A 27,939-nucleotide genomic window follows, 5' to 3' on the forward strand; every position below is an offset into this window, starting at 1 on the left:
TCGTCTATTATTCCACAAAAAGTCAGTGAAACCTATCACTATACAGAAAATTTCATACAACTGAAATGACAAAGTAAAAATGACAGTTAAAGACAAAATTAATTCCTTGAAGAAAGAAATGTCGAAGCCGTTAAAACCATAATCTATATCTTTAAGGATTTTAAAATATTCAATTGTATTTCATTTTGAACGCCAATAATGTGATATGAGAACTGTCAGTAATGTGATAATGTGACTAGAAAACGTGAAAAATTGGCAAATTTCTAAAAACAAAAAAATCTGAAATCTAATAGTATCAAATCCAGAAAACAATAACTTCAGGCTTAAAAACGCAATCGAGACTGAAATTCCAATCAGTAGAAAGAAGAAGCATTCTTTCTTTGCTGACACTAAGCTGCAAGGTTACCAAATTAAGAAAAAAAAGGAGGAAAAGTTCATTAAGCCATTATTTATTTAAAAATCAATTTTTTTTAAAAGTCGAAACGATCATAAATTTTGAAGTAAAAAACTAAATGCATCAGCTTGGAGTTGCTTAAAAAGCCAATTGGACCGATCACTTCTGAGCTTTCATTTGATATGTTCTGTTCTTTATTATTAAAAAATGGTCTTTTTGTTCAAAAAAAAAAGACCGACTGATTGCAATCCGAATTCTTTTTGGATTGTAACAGTCCAAGATTGGCCCAAAACTAGCCCCGCTAATGCTTATTGTACGTTAGGAACTATTGATTTTTCGAATATTGTAGATTTAGATAATTTGTTATTTGAAATTTCAAAAAAAATTTTGCATTTTTGACAATAAACGAGTAAAGCTAGCAAAAAACGGCAAAGTTTTAATTACAGAGCACTCTTAGTGGAAGTTGAAGTAGGAATAGCCCCCTTCTGAGTCTACCAAGATTGTATTAGTGTTGTTTGGGGGTTTAGTGTTGGCAAATTTTATCAAAGTGAACTAAAGTAGCTTATTTCGTGCTGTTTTTGATGAAAAAGGCTGAATTTTAAAATATTTATCCAGAGTTTTTGACCAAAAAAATTAAATCAGAATAATCAACAAGGCTTTTTTGTCCTTAAAAATAAAATCAACGACACTATTCTAAATTTTTTTAAACAAATTTTAGCAAAATTGACAAAAAAATTAGGCAAAAATTTCGGAAAAAGTGAATAAAACACTGTGAATTCACTCTACTTTTTTCAGAAGTTTAAACTTCGATAACTCCCTGTAGAAAACGAAAATTGAAAAAAAATCTTTTTAATTCCATATTTTGCGCTGGACGAGCTTTCTAATAATACCAGTCTCAACTCTCTACGATGAATATATTGATCGGCGAAAATTGACTGAACAAAAAAAACCCATTTGAGTATATAGTTCCTCCCCCACTAAAGTGCTAAAGTGCTTTGGAACAAAAAAAACTCTGACTTCCTTGAGTTTTCAAATTTTGACACAATAATCTGCATATGTATAACTGAATTGTGAAAAATCTTTCTTGCAAAAACTATCTCGGACCGATGGATTCTTAAGAAAAAAATTAATTCGCTGTTTATTTTACTGGAACTGTCTTCTTCTCTAAGTCATTTTCATGCCCTTAGTTCTGTGATAAAATAATTTTTGTCCAAGTAAACTCATTATAGAGGTCAAGAGGACAACCCTAAAACTAAATACCAAGTCTTGTACCGGATTTCTTAGTGCAATCATTAAACCATCCCGGGCCGAGGTGTCCACCCATAGTCCACCGTTATTAAGCGAGATTAAGGGTGTAAAACCTTTTTCACTCTTAAATAGCAGGGAAACGAGTGTAAGAGTGTAATTTTGCAAAAATTACACTCTTTTTACACTCTTTACACTCTTTACTCCACTCTTTTTACACTCTTAAAAATTACTTTTGATTACACTCTTTAGTCCAATTTTTAGTGGGCAAAAGAGTGACAAGTGTAATTTCGAAGCGATTACACTCTTAGAAACACACTGAAATACAGTGCAATTACACTGTTTTGTCCACTTATTGCCTTCTTTTCAACGGGTATAAATCTTATCCTGGCTCCGCACAAGAAAAAAAAAATACAGAAATTTGTGCTGCAATAAAAAAAATTTGATCTACAGAAAATTTACCGTCGAATCTCGGCCCGGGCCAGATCATTGATTATGCGTTTGAGTTCTGCAGAATTGAGGAAACGGGATGCAAAATGGATTGGCTTCCATTCTCCATGGATCTTGCTAAGATGAAATTATTGTTCACTTCACTTCGATTTAGAACTCAAACAATTCCCAGTTTTACGCAAAAACTAAAACAAAATACAATTCATCGTACTCCTTTCCTGAAACATTTTAAATCATTAAACGAAATACTCGGAACAGAGTTTAATAGAGGCTACAACACAAAGTCTCGAAGAGCGGTCACTCAAATTCTCCTAAACTTACAAAATAATAAAATGATGTCATAAAATTTCATGCAGCGCATTTCACTTGGCTTAAATTTAGAAACATAGCACAAACAATAATAACTTGCAATTATTCGCCCCGATTTAGACCTCAGGCGATTAATGCCTGGTAATGCTAGGACATACAAAGGAATAACAGTTGAAGTAGGAATAGCCCCCTTCTGAGTCTACCAAGATTGTATTAGTGTTGTTTGGGGGTTTAGTGTTGGCAAATTTTATCAAAGTGAACTAAAGTAGCTTATTTCGTGCTGTTTTTGATGAAAAAGGCTGAATTTTAAAATATTTATCCAGAGTTTTTGACCAAAAAAATTAAATCAGAATAATCAACAAGGCTTTTTTGTCCTTAAAAATAAAATCAACGACACTATTCTAAATTTTTTTAAACAAATTTTAGCAAAATTGACAAAAAAATTAGGCAAAAATTTCGGAAAAAGTGAATAAAACACTGTGAATTCACTCTACTTTTTTCAGAAGTTTAAACTTCGATAACTCCCTGTAGAAAACGAAAATTGAAAAAAAAATCTTTTTAATTCCATATTTTGCGCTGGACGAGCTTTCTAATAATACCAGTCTCAACTCTCTACGATGAATATATTGATCGGCGAAAATTGACTGAACAAAAAAAACCCATTTGAGTATATAGTTCCTCCCCCACTAAAGTGCTAAAGTGCTTTGGAACAAAAAAAACTCTGACTTCCTTGAGTTTTCAAATTTTGACACAATAATCTGCATATGTATAACTGAATTGTGAAAAATCTTTCTTGCAAAAACTATCTCGGACCGATGGATTCTTAAGAAAAAAATTAATTCGCTGTTTATTTTACTGGAACTGTCTTCTTCTCTAAGTCATTTTCATGCCCTTAGTTCTGTGATAAAATAATTTTTGTCCAAGTAAACTCAATATAGAGGTCAAGAGGACAACCCTAAAACTAAATACCAAGTCTTGTACCGGATTTCTTAGTGCAATCATTAAACCATCCCGGGCCGAGGTGTCCACCCATAGTCCACCGTTATTAAGCGAGATTAAGGGTGTAAAACCTTTTTCACTCTTAAATAGCAGGGAAACGAGTGTAAGAGTGTAATTTTGCAAAAATTACACTCTTTTTACACTCTTTACACTCTTTACTCCACTCTTTTTACACTCTTAAAAATTACTTTTGATTACACTCTTTAGTCCAATTTTTAGTGGGCAAAAGAGTGACAAGTGTAATTTCGAAGCGATTACACTCTTAGAAACACACTGAAATACAGTGCAATTACACTGTTTTGTCCACTTATTGCCTTCTTTTCAACGGGTATAAATCTTATCCTGGCTCCGCACAAGAAAAAAAAAATACAGAAATTTGTGCTGCAATAAAAAAAATTTGATCTACAGAAAATTTACCGTCGAATCTCGGCCCGGGCCAGATCATTGATTATGCGTTTGAGTTCTGCAGAATTGAGGAAACGGGATGCAAAATGGATTGGCTTCCATTCTCCATGGATCTTGCTAAGATGAAATTATTGTTCACTTCACTTCGATTTAGAACTCAAACAATTCCCAGTTTTACGCAAAAACTAAAACAAAATACAATTCATCGTACTCCTTTCCTGAAACATTTTAAATCATTAAACGAAATACTCGGAACAGAGTTTAATAGAGGCTACAACACAAAGTCTCGAAGAGCGGTCACTCAAATTCTCCTAAACTTACAAAATAATAAAATGATGTCATAAAATTTCATGCAGCGCATTTCACTTGGCCTAAATTTAGAAACATAGCACAAACAATAATAACTTGCAATTATTCGCCCCGATTTAGACCTCAGGCGATTAATGCCTGGTAATGCTAGGACATACAAAGGAATAACAGTTGAAGTAGGAATAGCCCCCTTCTGAGTCTACCAAGATTGTATTAGTGTTGTTTGGGGGTTTAGTGTTGGCAAATTTTATCAAAGTGAACTAAAGTAGCTTATTTCGTGCTGTTTTTGATGAAAAAGGCTGAATTTTAAAATATTTATCCAGATTTTTTGACCGTAAAAATTAAATCAGAATAATCAACAAGGCTTTTTTGTCCTTAAAAATAAAATCAACGACACTATTCTATATTTTTTTTAACAAATTTTAGCAAAATTGACAAAAAAATTAGGCAAAATTTTCGGAAAAAGTGAATAAAACAACGTGAATTCACTCTACTTTTTTCAGAAGTTTAAACTTCGATAACTCCCTGTAGAAAACGAAAATTGAAAAAAAATCTTTTTAATTCCATATTTTGCGCTGGACGAGCTTTCTAATAATACCAGTCTCAACTCTCTACGATGAATATATTGATCGGCGAAAATTGACTGAACAAAAAAAAACCCATTTGAGTATATAGTTCCTCCCCCCTCAAGAGGGGTCGGAACAATAACTAATCTTTTTAAAGTTTCAGGTATTTTTGTCATAAATTGATAAGTACACGCTTTTTTATTCCAACTCCTCTTGAGGGGGTAGGAACTATATACACAAATGGGTTTCCTTGTTCAGACAATTTTGGCCGATCGATATATTCATCGTAGAGAGTTGAGACTGGTGTCATTAGAAAGCTGTCCAGCGTAGAATAGGGAATTTAAAAGATTTTTTGATTTTTGTTTTTTACAAGGAGCTATTGAGGTTTAAAATTTTGAATAAATAGAGTGAATTCCGTTGATTTTATTCACATTTTCCTGAATTATTGACTAAAATTTCTTTAATTTTGCTAAACTTTGTTAATTTTTTTAAAGAATGTGGTTGACTTCATTTTTAAAGACGAAACAATTTTGTCGGCTATATTCATTTAATTTTTGTGTCAAAAAACCGGCCTAAATTTTTCAAAATTTAGACTTTTTCATCAAAAACAGCACGAAATAAGTTTCTTTAGTCCACTTTGATAAAATTTGCAGGATGTACACCCAAACACCAAGAACACAATCAGTGTAGACTCAAAAGGGGGCTATTTCTACTTCAATTTCCGCCGCGAGTGCACCATTTATAAAATTTGCCGATTTTTGCTAACTTTACTCGTTGATTATTAAAAACGGAGAATTTATTTTTGATTTTCTAACTAACAATAGATATATATATATATATATATATATATATATATATATATATATAACATTGGAAAAATTAAGAGTTCTTTATGAATGAACATCCATCCCAGAGCTTGTGTTGGACCAATCTGGGACTGTTACAATCCAATATCAATTCGGATTGTAATCAGTTGATCTTTTTTATAAAAAAATTTGATCTTTTTATATATTAAATAAATAACAGAACATTTTAAGTCAAAGCCGACCAGTGATATGTCCCATTCGCTTCTCAATTAGCTCCAACTTATTGTATCTTGTTTATTGCTGGGAAGTTTTTCGTCGTTTTGACTTTAAAAAAAATCTGAATTTCAAATAATTAAAGGCTTCTTGAACTTTGACTTCGACAATACTTTCTCGAAGAATTGCATGTCTTTAATTGTCGTTTTTACTTTGTCTTTTTAGTCGCATGAAATTTTCTGTAATGGTTCGGTTTCATTAGCTTTTCATGGACGAATAGATTGGCCGATATTCTGATATTAGTAGATAACTGATGGCTTTCATAGCTTTGAAAACAATTGTTTTCTAAAATAAAGAACACTTTTTAACTTCGCAATTTTGTTTTTTTATTGTCTGCTTGCTACCTAGTCTCGTTAATTAAAAGGCCAAATTTTAAAATATTGTTGTGAAGGGAAGGTGTCAAACGGATTAGTGTCACAAACCCTAATGTTTGTAAAGAATTCGGCTTTACTGGCTTCGACACGGGTTTTTCAAAAAAAAAATTTTTTGGTTTTTGTCATATTTTACGTTCTTTTTGTAAACGTACGATATGTTCTGTATAATTGCAGGTTTCAGGGGCTTCCGTTGGAAGAAAAACGATTCCATTGAACTATTTCATTTTGTAATTGATGCCCTTCATGTCTTTGGAAGTATTTTTTTTTTCGAAAAAAAAGTCTTTATTAATTATGTCTTTTTTTTGTCTATTTGTTACCTGGTTTCGTTAAAGAGAGGTCACATAATACATTATAGGTGTTCGAGGAAGATGCAATTGAACATATTTTGAGGCCAAGGAATGGCTTTACGGCTTCGAAAACGTTTTCTGGCAAACTTTAACTGATTTTTTGTTTGTTGTCTATTTGTTGTTCTTTTCGTACCCGCATAAAAATTGAATGCCAACGTCTCCTAATTCGCATTTTTAGAAACAGTGGTAGTTGTAAAACTATGGGATTTCTAAGTTGATTTCTGATGGTTTTAATTAGTTTGAAAATTTTTTTTTAAAATAAGCGAACTTTTTAAATATACTGTTTTTGTTCTTCATTGTCTAATTGTTACCAAGCCTTATTATGGACTGATTCATATCTTTTTCTGTGGAATCACAAGTTTTTTTGTTTAGTTTCAGTTTTATATGACGCTATTTTGATTTTGTTATTGAGTTTTGTTTTTTAAAACGTACATAAATTTTTTGATGTAATTATTGTTTGTTGTTGTTGATTTTGCTGTTCGTCTTGACTCGGTTTCTTAATTATAGCATATCTGATCAATCTAATGCATCTTTTTTCAATCCACTAAGTTGTTTGCTTTGGGGCTAATTTTTTGTTCATACACCCATTTTTGGGGTTTTCTATCTGTTCATCATTTGGTAGACAATTATGCCAAATTGTGGATGAGCGGGTTCGGAACCTTACGTGCGATTGCACATTAACGATTCTCCTTGTTTTATCTGCTTTCAGTTTTACTGCAGAACTTGCGATATAAACTTCTATAAATTTATTTTGTCAACAGCCAACCATAATTATATTTTATTCTATATATACAAACAACTTCTGAACATTTTCCCTGCATTTTCAGAAAAAAAGTTATGGATCTTTTCTGCAAGCCCCCCTCCCCCAGTAAACTAGGCATCCCTCTTAGGTATATGTTTAATCACTATATCAGCATTTGAACTTTTAGACGTGAATACGAGTGAATAGGCATTTAGAAAATTTTAAAACAGCAGAAGTTTGAAATTCATACGTATATAGAAAGAAAACATTTCATACAATGTAAACTTCCAGCAAAAATTTGTAAACATTGCTTTTTTTGGATTTACGGGTTTTGTAATGGTATGTGCTACTTATATATTTTCTCGAAAAATCTTGCAGATGCAGTTGTTGATGTATTATACCCGGCACGTGGTCGTGAAACTTTTTTGTTCAACTTCAGAGAGAATGATACAAATACTCTTATATATGCTATGCAGGTACTTTTTGGCTACACAGGTGCATATCCATATTGAATGTATATATCAGGATACGCTACATTGAGGAAAATTAATTGTTGCACATTTCATGAACTTCTATTACACATAACGCACAGCCTGCATTTTCGTTTAAATATTATAATTGGTTGATATTTTCTTGGACGGAGATGTGAAGAGCACATTCAACAAAAATGAATTTTATGCACCTCAAGCATAAGAAGTAACACTTTTTGCAGCTTTTGATATGTAGTACATTATTTCACTATTTCAGTGAGACATTTCAGTGAGACCTCGCTAGACATTAAGGTCAGAAAATGTGAAGGGGTCGTAGTGGACTTAAAAAATCTAAGTTGAAAATTTAAGGTGTTCCCTAGAGCGAGGAGAGTATTATGGTGACGATATATTGTATGTGCTCCATTATGGGCTTGGATACGCTTGAGTTTGTGTCACAACTGTTGAACTTCAATAGTATTTTTCTCGTTCTGCGTGTGCGTTTGTTTTTTGAATCTACGCACGGTTAAAGACAGCAAGCCACCTGGTTTCCAGGATGCGCGAAAGGTTAAATGACATCTGGTTTTGGATGAAAGTTAAGTGTTTAGAAGACATCTTTTAGAATAAACGGTTCAAGTTAACTTGCATCAATGATTCTAATTTCGCGGACGTTTGAAAAATGCAAAAAAAAACAATTTTTGATATTGAATTTATAAAAGCATCAATAAACCCCCAAGATTGCCTACTTCAGTGCCGGACTGTAAGTTCCAGATTTCGGGGCCTGGTTTTAAAAACGCAATTTTGTCCTTTTTGTCTTCTTAAGCCTGGAAAACAAACTGCAATTTAAAACAGCTATTTTTTTGCTGTTTTTCTCCGAAAATTGGTCAATGGTTTTAACGTCATGTAATTGATGCAAAGTGAATGTATCATTAAGAGGCTATTGTTCATATTAACTAACACCACCCACAATGTTCTTGATGTCGGCCGCAATTCTTGGCGTTACCTGGACTTTGTCTACTCCTTTTGCCGGACACTTACCAGATCTCAGGGACGCACTTATAAAATTACGTTTCTAAGCCGCACAAACAATTGTCGTGGCAGCTGCTTTCAAATTGAGACTAATAGCGCACTGCTCAGACTCAATTCCCCAGGTCATCAATTTATCCCGTTTTTGAGGACAGAAATTCAAATGGCCAATCAAAAAATCAATCAATAGAAGTTGGCAGTACAAAAAAAAACACAAAAAAATGTCATGATCCATATGCTTACTTTAGACTTGTTTCGAGTTTAACAAACAAGCTGAAAACAATACGATAGTTTGCTTTCAAACGACAGAACGGAGCTCACTTTAATCATAGCCTACTTGCTTCATAATGTGAAGTCCCCCTCTAAGATGTTACTAGGCGGTTGTATACCAGTGATTTACCAAAAAGTGGATCAATTTCAGCGCCTTTTTGATAAAAAATTTTAGAAACAATTTGCCTCGAAATAAGTTAGTGGCTTAAATTCTGAAACAGAGTGGCAAAAATCCTTAACTACACTCAACAGAATTGAATTAACTGACAGAACTGACAATAAACAATTTTTCAGCAACATTAATCTATGACCGTCAGCAAAACAGACGATCCTATATTCGTAGACAGGAACAAATCAATCTTAAAAGTTTAGATTTAATTTTCTAAAATTTAAAGTTTTAAAGACAATCAAAAAGAACGCTATATAAATATTAAAACTACGCCTAGAATTGATTACACAGTAGAAAAATTCTGTGGAAATCAACAACAGACAATGCAAAAAGGGGCAAATCGAACTTGGCAAAGAGGCAGTTTTGAAAATTAGTTGCGTCAAAAATAGAAGTCGTAGAAGACCCCTATGAACTGAAGTCATTGATTACAACTAATTTCCACGTCAAGGTGGGCTAAAAATCAAAAAGATAATTTTTGAATCGAATGTGTAACACACGGGTGATGAGCTGAAACAATTAATTCGATTAATTCAAGTCTCATTGTCAATCAATGAGACCTATCTCAAGTACGATTGTCCCACATGAAAGTAAACAGTACACACGCACAAACCTGACAGTTTTCAAAATCAAACTTTTGTAATGGTTATGAATAACACTAACTAGTTAACAAACTGTCTCATTAAAAAACGATGAACTGTCACTATTGACTACTGTTTTTGCTACAACGTATGCTTAATCAGCGCAAAAAATGTGCATATTAGGAGCTTAAAATTGATGGTAAAGCGCGACTTAAAATGCATTTATTACGCTAGTTTGCATGATTAAGGACCCTAACACATGTTACCATGGGAAGGCTATTGACTATTGTGCTCAATTACGACTGATATTTACGATAAAAGAGGAAGATTAGACAAAACGACTAAAACTGCTCAAAACTTAGTTTCATAGCAATTTTTGGGATAATGGTAATAGAAAAATACTTCAAACATCGAATTAGCAGTGCTCATCTTACGAACTGCGCCATAACAACTACAAGCCACCATTTTTCACAATCGCCTTGATCTTATCAATAAACATATTTCAGATTGAGAGGATCTGAGGTTACGAAAACATCAAGAAAGCGCTAAAAATTTAGTTTAAAGCTAAGTTTTCTAGATTAGCGCAGAATCTGTTAAGCTAAAACTTTGCAAAAATCCACACATTTACAATAAGTAATTCAAACGTCATTCCGGAGCAATTAAAACACACGTAGTACCCAGGTCAGTAAATCCTCCCTCGAGGCGAGCATACTTTCAAGCCCTCATAGCCTTGTGGTGACTGCACCTGATTAACAGTCTTGTCCCATGTTCGGTTCCCATACATCTATTTTGAGCCTTTTAGGTCACTGACCACTCTCGATAAGTTCGGTTAACCATGCTGCTCAATGCGGCTCTTAAACATACATTTCGAGAGGCCCTTAAACATGCAAAATTTTTGTCCCATTTTAGGTCTCACGCGTTTTATATATAGGAGGATAGGATATTCAAAACTCAACAAAATTAAAACTGCTTAAAAAAGCCGCTAAAATCCGTAAAATATTTCGCTCCCTTACAGGTTTTTGTCCTCAAAAATGTTCCTAACGATATGACATCAAAAATTGTTCCTGACGAAAAACCCTGGAAAAACACCACTCTTTTTGCTCAACTCTTAAATTTGTGCAGCACCCAAACCAAATTTCTTCACGCGTTTCATTTCCTGCTTTAAAACCGACTTCAACAATAGACACTTCTCCGATAGTCCTCTTTAAATGGAAAAAAGCCAGCACATCAAAACTCCAAATCCTTTGGTTTGTAATAAGAGCAAAGTGAAGGAAAATCGAGTGCAAATCTGTCAAGTGAAAGTTTTAGAGTTGAGACCTGTCAGCCGAACAGAGCCGATGTTAAAAAGCACCGTAACGTGACCTGATTCAAATAGAACCGGAACGAGAAAAATGTACATCAATTTTTTTCGGCTGGCAAAAATCATTCCTCCGCGCCCGATTTGAAATTTAATTCCTCTCCTCCCTCCCCGCTTAATGGGTATATAACTTTTACGCCTCTCAGGCGCACGTTATACTTTTCTTTCAGTTTAAGTGCTATATTACAATTTTTGTGGTGGTGGTGGTGGTGGGGGGGGGGGGGGGGGGGCAATAGATCCCGAATTTCATTTCCTACAAAAATTTGCTAATAAAACGGCATATTTAAATTAATTCAATTCAGATGTCAACGAGCAACTGTTTGTTTCAAACAACTCAATTATTCATCGACATTATCAGATAAAACACACAAGTTGGAGTCATTCAGTTATTCACATCAATCCAAGTGTTACACATTAATAGCCTTCACCATCCAATCTTGCGTCGTTTCATTGACAATTTGAACTCATCTTCATCTCACTTGAAAGCTTCGTAGGCCAAGATGTGGTCGTCATCAGGGAAAGCAGCTCCGCCAACGGTCGCAGCCATGATGAATGACTCAGCCTTTTCCTTATCTTCTGGCTTGGTGATTTCCAGCTTCTTAAATTCATATGATGGTGCGTCAACATTCCAATTTTCACTAAGACCAAATGCGACCTCCGGACCTCTGAAGATCCAAAGCGCCTCGATATTGTGATCACTCTTGTCGCCCAGGACGTAACACACTCCGAATGCATGCTTCCTCAATTTATCAACACGCTGCAACATCCCTCGGATCAGGTTGTGGGTCATAAAAGGCATCGTGAGTTCATCTTTGAACTTGTACACTGCGTGGTATATCGAGTAATTCTCGGCATCGAATGTGCTCCAGAGAAGAGGAATCGCTTTAGTTGCGGTGTCCTCGTTACTGAAGCTTCTCTTGAATGCATCGAAATCAAATGAACCTTTGGGTGCTTTGGCCAGTGGATCCTCTTCCTTTTCTTGAGGCGCATCGCCTGCGGATTCCTCGGCCTCCTTTGCCGGCTTTTCCTTCTTTGCCTGGGGTGACTTGGTCTCTTTCTTGGCCTCTTCCTTCTTGCCGCCCTTTTTCTGACCACCGTGGATCTCTTGGTATTTCTTAGGGTCAGGCTGTGCAGCTTTCTCGCACAACTTAGTCTCAGTAGCCAGTTTGACGAACTCCGGGTGGTTCACCAGAGTTTCGAACCATCTAGTTACGTTAGGGTACGGCGCCCTGAAGGCCGGATCCATAACTTGGGTGAATAGCATTCGCATGTTACAACACATGACGATATCGGCCAAAGTCATTCTTTCTCCGACCAGGAACGTCTTTGAGGTCAAATAGACGTTCAAAACTTCCAAGCACTTCTTCAGCTGTTCTTTCGCAGCCTCAGTTTCACCTTTGTTGTACTGTGTGATACCCATAGTCGGGAAAACCCAAGTGCAAGCCGAAGGAAGGATCTCGTTATCTGCGAAGTTGATCCATTGTTGAACTTGTGCCTGGTCAAGAACAGACTTGCCTCTTAGTTGCTCGTCCGCCACATAGTAAGCGATAGCATTGCTCTCAAACACTGAATCACCAGTCTTCGTCTCAAGTGCGGGGACCTTGCCCATGGGGAACTTGGCCACGAAGTCGGGCGTTTTATTAGTGTCTCCGAAGACAAAGTCGGGTTCCGAGGACAGCACCTGGAGTTTGTGTCCGGCGAGGGCAGCTGCGAATTGGATCTTGAGAGATCTGTAGTGATCAGCAGGCAGAGTGTACAGCTTGTCCATGTTGATAGTAGGAAGCTTCAAGTCAACAACAATCTGAAAATGAAGGAAGGTGGAATCAGATTCATCAAATCAAATTTAGTGACAATTCAGTTATAGCATGCCATTTGAAAAGGTTTCCCGAATCTTCGTAGGACGGTGTTCATGGGTCAATTTTACACACAGTCTACCATAAAATTGGAATAATCGAACGTTCGAAAAACGCCAAAAACATACAATTGAGCATGCAAATGAGCAATGCTTTTGAAACGTTCGATATTTCAACTTATAAAACACGCTATAAAAATATGTATAGCGTGTCCCATAAAGTCGAAATGAGCGAACGTTTCAAAGGCCACAGGACAGAGTTCAAAGGTCAAAATTCAAATTTAAAACATGTAGAAAAACTTTATGCATAGAAGCTTCATGAAGAAAACATAGACATTCAAATGACCACATTGATGCTCAATCGCATGTTTTAGAGGTTTTCGAACGTTCTATTTTTTCAACTTTATGGGACAGAATGTAAGAAAAACGTTGGCATACAAAATACCACATGATGCTGAATTGCATGTTTTGGCGTTTTTGAAACGTTGGATTATTTTAAACGTGGGACAGACTATAGTAAGTCACATTATAGTCAGTCCCATAAAGTTGCAACGCAAGCGAACGTTCGATAAACGACATGCAAATGAACAATGAAATGCTGATCTCCGCATGTTTTAAGTTCCAACTTTGACCTTTGAAATGTTCGATAGCGTTGCAGCTTTACGGTTAGCACTGATTATAGCCAGTTTCAAACGCAAGCGAATTACTCAAGGCATGCATATGAACATCAATTTGCCACTACTCTGCATGTTAAAATTCAACTTCGACCTTTGAAACGTTCGCTAGGGTTTCAATTTTACAAGCAGGCCCGCAAAAGTATAACAAGATCATTTAAAAAATAGAAGTTTCAAAATTCATTTTCTTTCGTACCACCTCGGGCATGCCCATCTTTCAACAGCCATAGTTATTACGTTGAATTATCATAGTTATTACGTTGAATTAACAAAAGGAAAGAGAGAAAAGAAAAAAACCAACGACAAAAAACACAAAAGAAAAAGATAACCAAGAAAGAAAAAACGAGAAAAAAAGGAGAGAAAGAAGCACAAAAAGAATAAAACAAAAAAGAGAAAAGATTAAGAGTTAACAAATAGAATTAACTCTTCTCAGGCTAACTTTTCTTTTGATCTAAAAAAAACGGGCAAAAAATGATTCAGTTAATTAAACATCAGTTGTTCAAAGCTTTTTTGAGACCGAGATCAAGCAAAAGTGAAAACAACTGATGATTGTCGAAAAAATGTAATCCGTTACGCAAACATTTTGCTTACAAACTTCCGATTAAAAGCATCGCAACAATAGGAGAAATTGAAAACATAAGACAAAAGCACGTCCCCGCCACATTACTATCCAGCTATTTTAAATTTATAAATGGACAATTTTGAAACTTCGATAATTGACCTTTACTTAGAGAAACTTCGTTCTGTCAATATCCGTGATGCATAAGTACATGTCAAGGCCCATTTTTGTGAAGTAATTTTTCCGGTGATCAACTCCTTTTTTAGCAGGTTCTCAGTCGTCGACCAATTTTTGAAACCTCAGTTTTGCGGTCGTTGACCCTTTTGGCACAAGTAACTTTTCGGTCAAAGGAAGATTTACGGTCAATGACACTTTTACATCCGCGGCTATTCAAGCATTGAAATTTATGGCATAAATTGACTTTTCGGTAATTGACTTTTTTTGCAAAGGCAGCTTCTCGGTCAATGACCTATTTTAACATCCGCGACTACTCAGTCATTGACCTTTATGGCAGAAAAAGAAAAGCAAGAAGAAAATTACGGAAAGGAAAGAGGAAAAAAATGAAAAAGCGAACGGAAGGGAGAAACTAAAATGAGAAAAGAAAGAGAATAAAGGGAGAAAAGAAAGGCAGAAAAGAACAGAAAAAGAGAGAACAGAAAGAGACAAAAGAGAAAAAAGACAGAACAGAACAAAAGAAAAGAGAAAAGCAAGAGAAAAGGAGAGATAAACATAGGAAAGAAAGAGAAAAGAAAGAGAAAGGAAAGATAATAAGCAGAAAAAAAGAGAAAAAGAAACATAACCAAAACAAACAAATGAAAAAGAAAATAAAAAGAAAAAGAAGGAGCAAAGAAAGAAAGAAACGAAAGACAAAAGATCTTCCATCGAAAGTAAAGAAGAAAAATAGCATAAATTCTTAACCGCCTAATTTTCACTTGATCTAAAAAAGCTGGCAAAAAATGATTCAGTAAATTAAATTTTGGTTGTTCAAAAGTTTTATGAGACTGAGATCAAGCAAAACTGAAAACTAATGAAGCAAAAGACTGTCTAAAAATCGGTCACGCAAACATGCAGCGTAAAAAATTCCGATTAAAAACATCGCAACGAACCATGTTCAGGAGAATTTAAAAACGCTACAAAAAAGCTTGTCCCCGACACATTACTATCTAGCTTATTTCAATCCATTGACATGAACAATTTTGCATCTTCGATTTAATTTCGGTAATTGAGCTTTACTTAGATATACTTTATTCTGTCAATATCCGCGATTCATCAGCACATTTCATAAATTTTTGGCATTTTTTAATAGCGGGTTTTCAACCATTGACCAAGTTTTGAATCGGCAGTTTTTCAGTCGTTGACCCTTTTGGCAAAGCAAATTTTCGGTCATAGGCAGCTTCTCGGTCAATGACCTATTTTTACAAACGCGGTTGTCCAGTCATTGACATTTATTGCATAAGTAACTTTTCGGTCATTGACCTTTTGACAATGGCAGCTTTTCGGCCATACGCAGCTTTTCAAACAATGACCCATTTTTACATCCAGTATTCAGTCATTGACCTTTACGGCATAGGTAACTTTTCGTTCATTAAATTTTTGGCAAGGTCAAGTTTTCGGCCTTAAAACATGTGAAGATTACGAGCTTAAACATGGTGGTATAGGTATTCGAATTACTTTTAACATGTAGATAGATAGAAGATAGATATGGACAGGAGAAAGACAAGGAGCACAAAATTTTTTGAAAAAAGGAGGGAAATGGAGAATGTAGAAACGCATGCGACGTTAACGGACAAAAATACTGATAAATACGCGGCTCTTCTGTTTCTTAGCTCAATTCATTGCGCTTCTGCCTCTTAACTCACAGACCCCGGTTCGAATCCGACTGTTGCCAGACGCTTTTTGCCGAAGAGCATGTTTAGGGGCCATTAAAACATGTAAAGATTAGGAGCTCTAACATTAGGAGCTTAAAAGATTTGGTGCCTTTTATGTCGACACTGAATTAATATATAGATGCTGCGGGCTATTAAACAGCTGTGTGGGTTTGAACTTGATCAATTGGAAATTTAGCTACAGACACTTGGCGCAATCAACAGCATTTGGCTGTTGCAGAAAAGCTTTAGAAATGTACTCAGTGCATGAGACACAAAAAACAAACGTCGGATGAATAGCTCTCGAACGGAAAACGGGGCGAATTTAATTTAGAGAGGGCGTACATTAGAAATGTTTAATGGGTGCAAAAAATCTTTCCCCACTGGGGGGTTCGAACCTGGACCTCCAGGTTGGTAGCCTGACATCTTAACCACTCAGCTTCAAAGGCTTTGATTTCCTTGTGCTCGCATTCCACGTAACCATCCAACTTTATTTCAGAACGAGAGCAACTTAGATCACTCTAAAATGAAGAACTACAGTTGGAAAAAAGAGACAAAAGAGAAAAAAGACAGAACAGAACAAAAGAAAAGAGAAAAGCAAGAGAAAAGGAGAGATAAAGATAGGAAAGAAAGAGAAAAGAAAGAGAAAGGAAAGATAATAAGCAGAAAAAAAGAGAAAAAGAAACATCACCAAAACAAACAAATGAAAAAGAAAATAAAAAGAAAAAGAAGGAGCAAAGAAAGAAAGAAACGAAAGACAAAAGATCTTCCATCGAAAGTAAAGAAAAATAGCATAAATTCTTAACCGCCTAATTTTCACTTGATCTAAAAAAGCTGGCAAAAAATGATTCAGTTAATTAAATTTTGCTTGTTCAAAAGTTTTATGAGACTGAGATCAAGCAAAACTGAAAACTAATGAAGCAAAAGACTGTCTAAAAATCGGTCACGCAAACATGCAGCGTAAAAAATTCCGATTAAAAACATCGCAACGAACCATGTTCAGGAGAATTTAAAAACGCTACAAAAAAGCTTGTCCCCGACACATTACTATCTAGCTTATTTCAATCCATTGACATGAACAATTTTGCATCTTCGATTTAATTTCGGTAATTGAGCTTTACTTAGATATACTTTATTCTGTCAATATCCGCGATTCATCAGCACATTTCATAAATTTTTGGCATTTTTTAATAGCGGGTTTTCAACCATTGACCAAGTTTTGAATCGGCAGTTTTTCAGTCGTTGACCCTTTTGGCAAAGCAAATTTTCGGTCATAGGCAGCTTCTCGGTCAATGACCTATTTTTACAAACGCGGTTGTCCAGTCATTGACATTTATTGCATAAGTAACTTTTCGGTCATTGACCTTTTGACAATGGCAGCTTTTCGGCCATACGCAGCTTTTCAAACAATGACCCATTTTTACATCCAGTATTCAGTCATTGACCTTTACGGCATAGGTAACTTTTCGTTCATTAAATTTTTGGCAAGGTCAAGTTTTCGGCCTTAAAACATGTGAAGATTACGAGCTTAAACATGGTGGTATAGGTATTCGAATTACTTTTAACATGTAGATAGATAGAAGATAGATATGGACAGGAGAAAGACATGGAGCACAAAATTTTTTGAAAAAAGGAGGGAAATGGAGAATGTAGAAACGCATGCGACGTTAACGGACAAAAATACTGATAAATACGCGGCTCTTCTGTTTCTTAGCTCAATTCATTGCGCTTCTGCCTCTTAACTCACAGACCCCGGTTCGAATCCGACTGTTGCCAGACGCTTTTTGCCGAAGAGCATGTTTAGGGGCCATTAAAACATGTAAAGATTAGGAGCTCTAACATTAGGAGCTTAAAAGATTTGGTGCCTTTTATGTCGACACTGAATTAATATATAGATGCTGCGGGCTATTAAACAGCTGTGTGGGTTTGAACTTGATCAATTGGAAATTTAGCTACAGACACTTGGCGCAATCAACAGCATTTGGCTGTTGCAGAAAAGCTTTAGAAATGTACTCAGTGCATGAGACACAAAAAACAAACGTCGGATGAATAGCTCTCGAACGGAAAACGGGGCGAATTTAATTTAGAGAGGGCGTACATTAGAAATGTTTAATGGGTGCAAAAAATCTTTCCCCACTGGGGGGTTCGAACCTGGACCTCCAGGTTGGTAGCCTGACATCTTAACCACTCAGCTTCAAAGGCTTTGATTTCCTTGTGCTCGCATTCCACGTAACCATCCAACTTTATTTCAGAACGAGAGCAACTTAGATCACTCTAAAATGAAGAACTACAGTTGGAAAAGTCACCCAAGAAGTCAAAGAATATTTTCGAACAAAAACACAAAGCAGCCAGTGAAAATTGTGCACACAAAAAAGGGCACAAATAAATTCAGCACCTAATATTCACTTGTACCAATTCGGATTGAAGCAAGCACTTTTTGATTTCCATTGTAACATTTTGGTCAATATATTGACTTGTGTAGGATGAGAAAGCGCTAAAAATAGATAATCTTCAACAAGTAGTCGGATATTTGTGGGGAAACTGATGTAATTAAATGTCAAAACTCGAAGAACTAAAAGCTAAACAACCTGAAAAAATTGCATTAAAATTATATTTTTAGATTACTTTTCAGGTTGATTACAGGACGGGACACATTTTTACACTTTTGCAGCTATAAAGTTGCGCTTATATATAGCGTGTCCCATTAAGTTGAAATAAGCGAACGTTTCAAAAGCCACAGGTTAGAGTTCAAAGTTCAATTTTAAAACATGTAGAAAAAATTGATGAATGAAAGCTTAATGGAAAAACCGTTGACATTCAAATGACCACAATGATGCTCAATTGCACGTTTTTGGCGTTTTTCGAACGTTCGCTTATTTCAACTTTATGGGACAGACTATAGTTCATTTATGTTATGAAAAACAATGACGGACGTGTTCTTAAAAACCCGCCGTAATCGGTTGAGGAAAAAAGTAGCATTCGCTCTGATAAGTCCTTTTTGAATCTCAGGAGTAATCAGAACACGTAATTCAACTTTCACATTAAAAACAGAACAACAAAGTAATCATTGGCTCAACATAAGTTCTTCAAAGAAACTAAATGCAAAAAATCCGAAAATAGCAAAACCAATCAAAGCTATAACTCAGCAGGAGCTGTCCATACAATAGCACCTCGAACTTTGATTAATAGCTCCATGAGCATTATTGTGGGTTAAATCAGGCAAAAATCAATAACAAATAAACAAGAGATCTGCTTATTATGAAGAACTCGAAAAGTTCATTTTTGGTGTACAATTGTTAAGTGGACCAATAAAATATCGAGATCAAACTAGGAAGACAGATCTGTTGATCAATAGAAGTTTACTTTAGGCGCACTTAGATAAATTTCTGTTAGAGTTAGCTTATGAAGTATTTTTCATTGAGGTTCAAATTTAATACAACCAGCACTTCGAGACAACAAACTAATGAAGATAAAGGAATAGAGCGCCAGAGATAAAATCACCACGCTCGCAAAGATAAATTAAGAAAAATTAAACTCATTTCCTTATCATCAAACCCGGGAGGTGCGGGGGAGCTATGCTTAGAGTGCTTAAGCTTTCCAGCTACAATAATATTAACGAAACTGTTGAAATAACGAGAAAACCTAATTAGACCAAAATCTAAATTACAGAATTAAGAAAATTACTAGCAAGCGTTTGATTCAAGCGCGTTGGGTCGCGGGTGGAATAATGTACAGGAGTATGAGGAAAATCGGCCAAGAAAAATCGGTCAAGTGAAAAATCGCATTAAAAAGACCGCAGCACTAATATAATTGCTGCAGCTTCGTTTGAGAGCAATCAACAAATGAGAAAGAAATTGTCCTAGACTGACAAAAATTGCATAATAACTGAATAATGCATTGCTTGAATTTTCGGCAAAACTATCTATCTATAAAATGCATCTCGGTTGACTTCCCTGCACTACGTTTACCATCCGTTACGAAATCTGCTATGACATATCAATCATTCCAGGTTAAAAAAATACTGCGTTAGCTTGGGGATTGCAAATAATGTGCAACAACTGAGCTGAAGATCACAAACAGAAAATATCACAAAGGAAAATGCATCCGTACAGATTATGGGCGATTAGAAAACGCATTCAAAGGTTTTTGCCGAGAACAAACTGTCTATGAAAAAAGTTAATGTATATACTCTATAATTACCGAACTATTTAACACAATTTGAATTTCGTATCAAAACTATGAACATTATTAGATCGCACCAGTTTTGCATCAGACAAGCATTTTCTCAATTTATTTTTTACCGGAGAGGGGGACAGAATTACATCATAAGCCAATCGGAACAAAATTTACAGCTGATCCACAAAGATACCCGAACAAAGGTCAAATTGAGGACCCATTTAAATGGGTCATTGGATTTAGATTTTTGAGCAAGCTGTGCGTTGGTTAAAACACAGATGACGATGTAGCGTTGCAAATTGGTTTTTCCGTTGATTTTTGATTGTGTAATAACCTTCTGAGAACAAATTTTTAAACTTCATAAACAAGCTATATTTCTCGAGTATGCTTGCGAAATGAAATAGAATTTTCCATTACATGATCAAGATTCTTCCGCTGTTTATAGGAGGCTCTTTAAAGGTTCATGATAGGGCACCATATCGCGTTAAAATAGATAAATTGTCGTTTTGTAATTATTCTGTGAACATTTGTTAGGCTGTATTTCATGTAGATGTTATTGGAACGAATCCGATGTTGTTCTTTAGGAGTCATGGTTACATTCTGGAGTCCTTGAGCTGTTGGTTCATGAACTTCCTCTTGGCAAAGGCCAGCCACCACTTGCTAGGAGTGCTGACTGATGGATCCATGTATACCTTGTCCAGGAGTCGCTTGTTGACTTCCTTCCTCATCTTCTCCATGTACTGGGGGAAGTCTCCTCCGTAGCCACTCTTGTAGAAGGCAGCCAGTGGAAAGGAAGAATCACCTATAATGAAATAGAAGACAATGGTGGTTGTTGTTGCCTTTATAGAAAAAGAAATAATTAATTTCTCCTTTTATATGCAAATACAGAAACATCAATGTTGATGTTTCTTGATGACAAAGATAAGTCATCAAGTACTCGAGAAAAATTGTTTAGATCAAAAAAGCATCTAAATGGTTAAAAAACAGCGAATATTAAATTGTCTAAAAATATCCTTTCTGTTTTAAAAAACTGCGCCATAAAGTAGCATCGCCTGCCACGGACCTACAAACCTGAAATAGGAATCCAGCACAGAGAAAATTGATATATTGGAAGAATTACCCAAAGGGCTTCTATATCGTGATCATTTTTACAAAAGCCAACGACTATGCTTTTATCTCCTAAAAAGGAAAAGAATTGCAAAACAACAGTAAGTGTAAATTTTTATTTTGCAAATTTTTTTTTTATTTTTCACAAATACATGAAATTAAATATTTAACAAAATTTAAACATCTACAAAACAAAAATAGAGCCAGATGAAGATGATCATCTTCTGATTGATTGGGCCATAAAATGGTAAAATAGAAGCACAATAACGACAAACATAGCTGGCAGATTGCCAGAAAATAGCCGCAATAGCTTCGTAGATCTGCAGTCTCAAAAAAAAGTAAAGAAGACAAACTAAAAATTTTATTGAAGGCTGATATCTTAAATTTTCATTGAAAATCTGTGTAAGTATTTGCTGCCTCTATTCGCTGCTCTCAAATAACCTTTATTTAGAGCGACACACACCCATTTGACCTTATCTCTTTGAATTAAAGTAAATAAAAGTCAATTTCAAAGTGAGGAAGTCATTTTTGAGAGTGAGGTAAGTCAAGTGCGACCAAAAATTTAATCACGCGAATGAACAAAAAAATCGCTCCACTAAGAGCGAAAAATGACATCACACACGCACTTCAGTTGAATTTGCATGAACGAATGAACAAAAAGCAGATTTGAAGTGGTTGTGACGTCATATGGTTGAAACAAAAATCGCGACGACGAAAACCAAGAGAAGGCCAATAATAGCCTCAACTATCGCTGAGCGACTATAAATAAACAATAAAAAGTCAAAATTTCTGGTATTTTAGCTATTTCTTGCAAAACAGCTTATCAACTGTTTTTTAGCCGATCCCACTTAATAAGGGGAAACTATATTATGCTCAACAAGTTTTTCAGTGAATTTTGGCCGACCAATATATTTGACATAGAAATTTATGCATGGTATCATTAGAAGCTCCATCAAGCGCGCAATAAAAAATGCAACAAATTTTTTACAAGGTTTAAAGTCGTGCGAACATTACGCTGATTTCCTTTGCTTTTGTTTACTTTTCTTGTACATTTTTGTACATGTTCCAGCAAATTTAAAAAATCCGACCCATTATTTGAATGCATATCTTGTGGGCGGGCAATGCATCTAATTGAAACATGCACAGGTTTGTCTGATTTTGCCCTAGAGGTATCCAAGCACTTGGAGAAAAAGCGTTGCTTCTGTGCAATAGCTGTGTATACAACAAACAAGTTATGGAGCTGAGCAGCTGGACGAACCAAACGAAGGAAAAATGTTGAATCTGAGATAAAACACCTCAAAACAAGTGTAAAAGACAGCAAACTTTTCCTTCAACAGAAGCCACAAGCTGAAACTCAGAATAAACCAATATCATCTACAAAGGAAAACTTCCCTGCCCAAGAAGAGCTGATCGGTATTAGAACACGTGGTTTCGCTGACTCGAAAGAGATTAATCCAAGATTTCGTCATGAGCATGATCTCGCAGTAATCCGGAAAATGTTGCCACATCTTGAAGTAGTTGCTGACATTGGTGATATTTTTTTCCAAATGGGCAAAATCGACGAAAGGAAAAATCGAACAACTCTGCCAAGTTCCAAATGTCTGGCAGTAAAGAATTATCCTGTCATCAGCAAGCAAGCTGAAATTCTTCACAACTCCTGTGTTTCTGAGCCAACAACTATCAGGAGAAGCTGAATTAGAAAATACAGCTCATGATGAGGCGGAAACTGATCAATGAAGGTACCAGATCTGTAGATATCCGCGTCAGAGATGGCAATGTCCTGGTAAAAAGACAATGTCTGTATCAAAACAAACGAAGAGAGTGAGACTCAGGACTGACTGGCTATCTATCTTGGTGTACAATGTTCGCAGCATACTTCAACAACGAAAAATGCAATTTGACAACGCCATTCAGAGAACAAATCTATACTCCATCATCTGTCTCACCGAAACTTGGCTCACTGAAAGTAGAAGCAACAGAGCTATCTTCTCACCCAATCGCACAATCTATCGAAAAGTTAGACAAAGTGAAAATAGTCTCTCCAATTACGGAGGAACTCTCATTCGCAGTCGCAGAAAATCTTCCAAGCAGTATAATTTTGTCTGATTTCCAGGATTGCAGCATTGTATACCTCTTGACAAGGACTCCTTGGCTCATCTGCTGTATATACAATCCTCCCAATACAGTAAGTTTCAGTGGGATCAACAGCAAATGGTGTCCCTTCTATCCTTAAACATAGGCAAAAAGAATTTAAAATCCGTGAGCTCTTAATTTTTGGAGACATAAATTTCAATCAAACTGACTGGATATCAATGATTTCAACCGATCCTTTTGATCAAATTTTTCTAGATGAAACCTCTGCCTGTAAACTTATTAAATGAGCAAATTATTAAATATGACTCGGGTCGTGCATGATGTGTTGTCGAATAATCTCGAAACAATTCTGAACGTTTCCAATGATGTACAGATGAATCAACTTTTCAGTTCTGATCAAACACCAGTCTCAGTCAAACTCCAAATAAAACCCACCTTCTCTCAATAAAGACCTTTTACACCCATAATAGGTCTCGACTTCTCCAGATTTTGTCTGAAAAGAGCAAATTGAATTCATTTATGCCAAATCTTTTAATCCATACTGTTTCAGTAATGTAGATTTCTTGCTTGAACAATGGTATCTTTAGCTCTACGAAGTGTTACAGGATTTTGTCTCAGTAAAAACGAAACACTGGTCCCAGTTAGCTCCCTGGGTGAACTCAAAAATATCTCGGCAGATAAAAAAACTGAGCACTTGGCGACGAAATGTATAAAAAATTTGCAATTCCAACAATCCTCTCAATGCCAGCCTCTTGAATACCGAAATCGTGACCTCTGAGTCTGGATCGGGGTCGACTAGGTTATCCAGCTCTCGACAATTGAAAATCCCAACCGATGAAAAAAAAATGAATCCGAACTGATGAAAAAAATTGAACTGTCTGAGATCTTTGTCGAAACTAACCCTGTCCCAAGTGATGTGTATCTTGACGATTCGAAAGCTAATTTAGCGCCTAAAAAGCCAATCTTTTCAACAAATACTTCCAATCTGTCTTTTTGCTGCAGAGCCCAAACAAAGAAGGAACCGTTGATAACAGAATTGCATTTTACCTCAGGAGAAATTCAACTAACACTTTTGGATCTCGACAAGCGGAAAACAAAGGACCTGACACGATAGGCAGCGACCTCTTAGTTGAACTAGCACCATCAACAAATCACGTCCACTCCTTTTCATTAAGATAACGAATAAACAAACATGCCCGAGCTCTTGAGGAACTGGTGAGATTGTTTCAATCTTCAAAGATGGCGATCGTCTAGCAGTCTCAAACTATCGACCCATCAACCTTCTTTCTGCTGACTCGAAAGTTATTGAGAAACTAAGGTTTGACAAACTCATCAAAGTCATCTCAGCAGCTTTCTGATCAACAGCATGGATTCCGAAAGCAAAAATCAATGATAACAAACCTCATCAATTACTTTCATGACATTTTATTTAAATCTGGATAAAGTCGGCTGTTCATATCTAATCTAGTTCAATGTTGACTTCCAAAAAGCCTTCGACAAAGTAAATCGCAGTCTGCTTCCAGACAAGCTCCAGCAAATCGGCGTTCAGGGAGCATGCCTGAAGCTCCTAGAAAGCCACCTCACCGGAAGACAACATCGTCAAGATTGAGAATTCGTTGTCTACTACTCTTCAAGTTTACAGTGTAGTTCCTCAAGTTTCTCTCTTTGGCCCTCTCTTCCTTGCTTTTGTAAATGACCTGCCAGAATGTGTTATGCCAGAGCTATGGTTATGCAGATGATTTCGAAGTAATTGGGAAAAACATCATTACATTTGCAATTGACATCAAGATCTGGAAATGGTGTCGAAAAGATCTTATGGCTGTCAATCTCAAGAAGAGCTTACCTCTGTCCATAAAAGGTTACCAGACATCATTGTATCTGGAAAGAAGCTAGGGATGTCAAAGGAAATGAAAGACCTGCGCTAGGCGGTTGTCAAAGACTCTTACCTGGTCATCGCACGCTTAACAGAGAACGTGGAAAGCCTTGAAGGCTTTTTAAATTCTTCAGAAACATTTCCGAAACGAGTTTGAGCAACAAGAAGAATGCTTTCAAAAGATACGTTGTCCCGGTAATCAGATGCGGTAGCTCTCCTAGCTTCACAGCAAAAGCGATCTCACGCTACCTGAAAATGTGCAGAGGAAAGGCGCTAGGTGGATTTTAGCGGGGAACGATTGAGTTAAAAAGACAGTCCGCTGAAATTAGAAATCCTTACGCTGTCACTGTACCAAAAACTGCATGTCATTCTCCTGTTTGCAAAAATATTGACTGGGAAAGTAGGAATGGACTGGCAAAAGTTTGTCAGTGTCTCAGAATCAGGCGCAACCAAAAGTACAGTGACACGAAAATTTACATCTACAAACATTCGCCTGGAGAAACACAATTCTGATTTTTAGTTTTGAGCATTTTATTTCCCTAACACCGGCAACAACTTATTCAGACGTGACATATAACTGGATCAATAGCATAAGCAGAAATTACTCTGGTTGTACAGGAAGCACTCGAGTCAAAATATAGAGAAAACGATATGTGCACTTGGAGACTGCTTTGTGGATGCAAAATAGTAGAGACTTTAAAATTAACTTTGATAACGAACTTTGTTAACTGAGTGAACGACTAAATTTGCCGGGAGATTAACCCGGTTGCATTTTCCTGAAGCCTTTGTTATTATTATTAATATTATTATTATTATTATTATTATTATTATTATTATTATTATTATTATTATTATTATTACTATTATTATTATTACTATTATTATTATTACAATTATTATTATTATTATTATTATTATTATTATTATTATTATTATAATATAATTATTATTGTGCTCTGATTTCGATCAATTCAACTGCAAAATAAGCTGCAATTGCTAATAACAGTGTTACTTTATCTGCCTGAAAAGATGGAATAGGTAAGTTGAACTTTTGGATTCCATTTTGGCTGAAAATTTAAAAAAAAACATTTTTTTCAAATGCAAAATGGCACGAAATAAGCTTTTAAAGCCTATTTTGTCTAAATCGGCCGTTGCATAAATTTGCCGGAGTTACAGGCCTAAAAACTTTTGAAAAGGTTTCCGCAAAATTTAAAGCGGGCTATTTTAACTTCAGATTCTTGCGAGAGTGTTCAGGAACCAAACTTGTTCCTGCTCGTCAGTAATTCGATTAGATAAATCACCAAAATTCATCATTTATTGATATTTCTAAATTTGAAAAATATTTAAATTGTATGACAGTGATGTTTAGGTAACTCGAAAAACAGGCTATCGAGCGATTTTTCATTTTTAGAAGTTTACATAACGGTCCGTTTTCGCCTTTTTCTCTTCACTTTTTTCTCCACTGCTTCTGAAGCTGAAATAAGTGTAATGGCGTGGATGCCATTACTTGAATTAATCAATGGAAAGCTAAAAATTTTTACTTTTACTTAAACTGTTGCTCTTACGTTCTTAGTATGTTGTTACCTGTTTTCATTAATTAGTGAACTTGAGAGCTTTGCCGTATTAGTCAATATATTTGTCGTCTTCAAACTAAATTTTATTAAGGTCCATTCGATTTCAAGGAAGGCACAAAAAAAATTAAACATAACCGACTAACGTCGGGCGAATTGCTCTCAGACGACGGGCGAGCGGTTGGCTTCGTCAGTAGCTAGCCACGGGGGGGGGGTGCAGTGATGGGGGGCAACACTGGGTTGGGGGGTGCAACAGCGCGGTGGGGGTGGAGGCAATAGTGGGGGTGGGAAGTCAACAGGGTGGGGGGATGTCTCAACCTCTAAGAACCGCCCTTCACACCATAAGTATAAGTCTCCAAAACAGTTTGAGCTGAAAGGCTTTAAGAGCACTTAATGCCCGCTGGGCGCTACCTGTTTATCCCGTTTTTGAGGACGAAAAGTCAAAAGCGTCAGACGAAAAATCGGTCAAGCGAAAAATCGCATAAAAAAAGAAAGACCAACAGGACTAATATAATTGCTACAAACTTCGTTTGAGAGCAATTAATTAATGTTTCTGGTTGATATATTTTGGATTGAAAAACTATATGCATTCCTTAAAACTGTTTTTTCCAAAGTCTTAAAAGTTCAGTTTGAGTCCAGTCTCGAAATATATTAAAAAACGTCACTATTAGTAACATCACTGGTATACATGACAGTCATGCTTTTAAAACATATCAAATTTTAAATTACAAAGCATGATCTAATCTTTAAATCTTGATTATCATTCTCGAGGTAAAGGAAATGCAAAAGAGAAATTTTTAAATTTTTTCTTACATTTTCATTAAGAAATTTTGAGATGAATTTTTTATCAGTTCATCCAGTCAAGGCTCAGCGTCACAATTATCTAAAGATTTAGTTGCTGGTGCATAATAATAGCAAAACCATTTGGCAAAATATATTTCTGCATTTTTCTCTTTCTAAAAAGGGGTCCCGACATCTTTTAAGCTAGCGCAAAATAATTTTGATTTTTAAGCTAGGGCCCATCTATCTGCAAATATTGTTTTCGCGGTTTCCAAAAAAAAACGCACTTTTTAAAACTTTTG

The 27,939-nt window shown here is 35.8% G+C and overlaps 3 protein-coding genes across 4 annotated transcripts in view; 1 reads left to right on the plus strand and 2 right to left on the minus strand.

The window, feature by feature from the left end:
• The window catches only part of LOC142351907 (coronin-6-like), a 560,192-nt gene that overhangs the window by 174,662 nt on the left and 357,591 nt on the right, over positions 1 to 27,939 (plus strand). The gene's annotated exons all lie outside the window — the stretch shown is intronic.
• On the minus strand, positions 11,367 to 12,914 carry LOC142352243 (elongation factor 1-gamma-A-like). The gene has a single exon (XM_075404710.1). The coding sequence runs from the start codon at positions 12,852 to 12,854 to the stop codon at positions 11,562 to 11,564; it is 1,293 nt and encodes a 430-aa protein (XP_075260825.1). The 5' UTR covers positions 12,855 to 12,914; the 3' UTR covers positions 11,367 to 11,561.
• LOC142351502 (actin-related protein 2/3 complex subunit 3-like) overlaps positions 20,213 to 27,939 on the minus strand; it is a 167,866-nt gene continuing 160,139 nt past the window's right edge. For both annotated transcript variants that reach the window (XM_075403556.1, XM_075403557.1), the window contains exon 5: positions 20,213 to 21,014. In XM_075403556.1, the coding sequence (XP_075259671.1) occupies positions 20,806 to 21,014 (209 nt within the window). In that variant the 3' untranslated portion in view covers positions 20,213 to 20,805. The remainder of the gene's footprint in view (positions 21,015 to 27,939) is intronic.

This window comes from Convolutriloba macropyga, chromosome 13, assembly GCF_964194025.1.
Source record: "Convolutriloba macropyga chromosome 13, txConMacr16.3, whole genome shotgun sequence".
Lineage (NCBI taxonomy): Eukaryota > Metazoa > Xenacoelomorpha > Acoela > Convolutidae > Convolutriloba > Convolutriloba macropyga.

Bases quoted from the DNA above. Each gene is read 5' to 3' on its own strand.
- LOC142352243 (XM_075404710.1), bottom strand. From the start codon at position 12,854: ATGGACAAGCTGTACACTCTGCCTGCTGATCACTACAGATCTCTCAAG.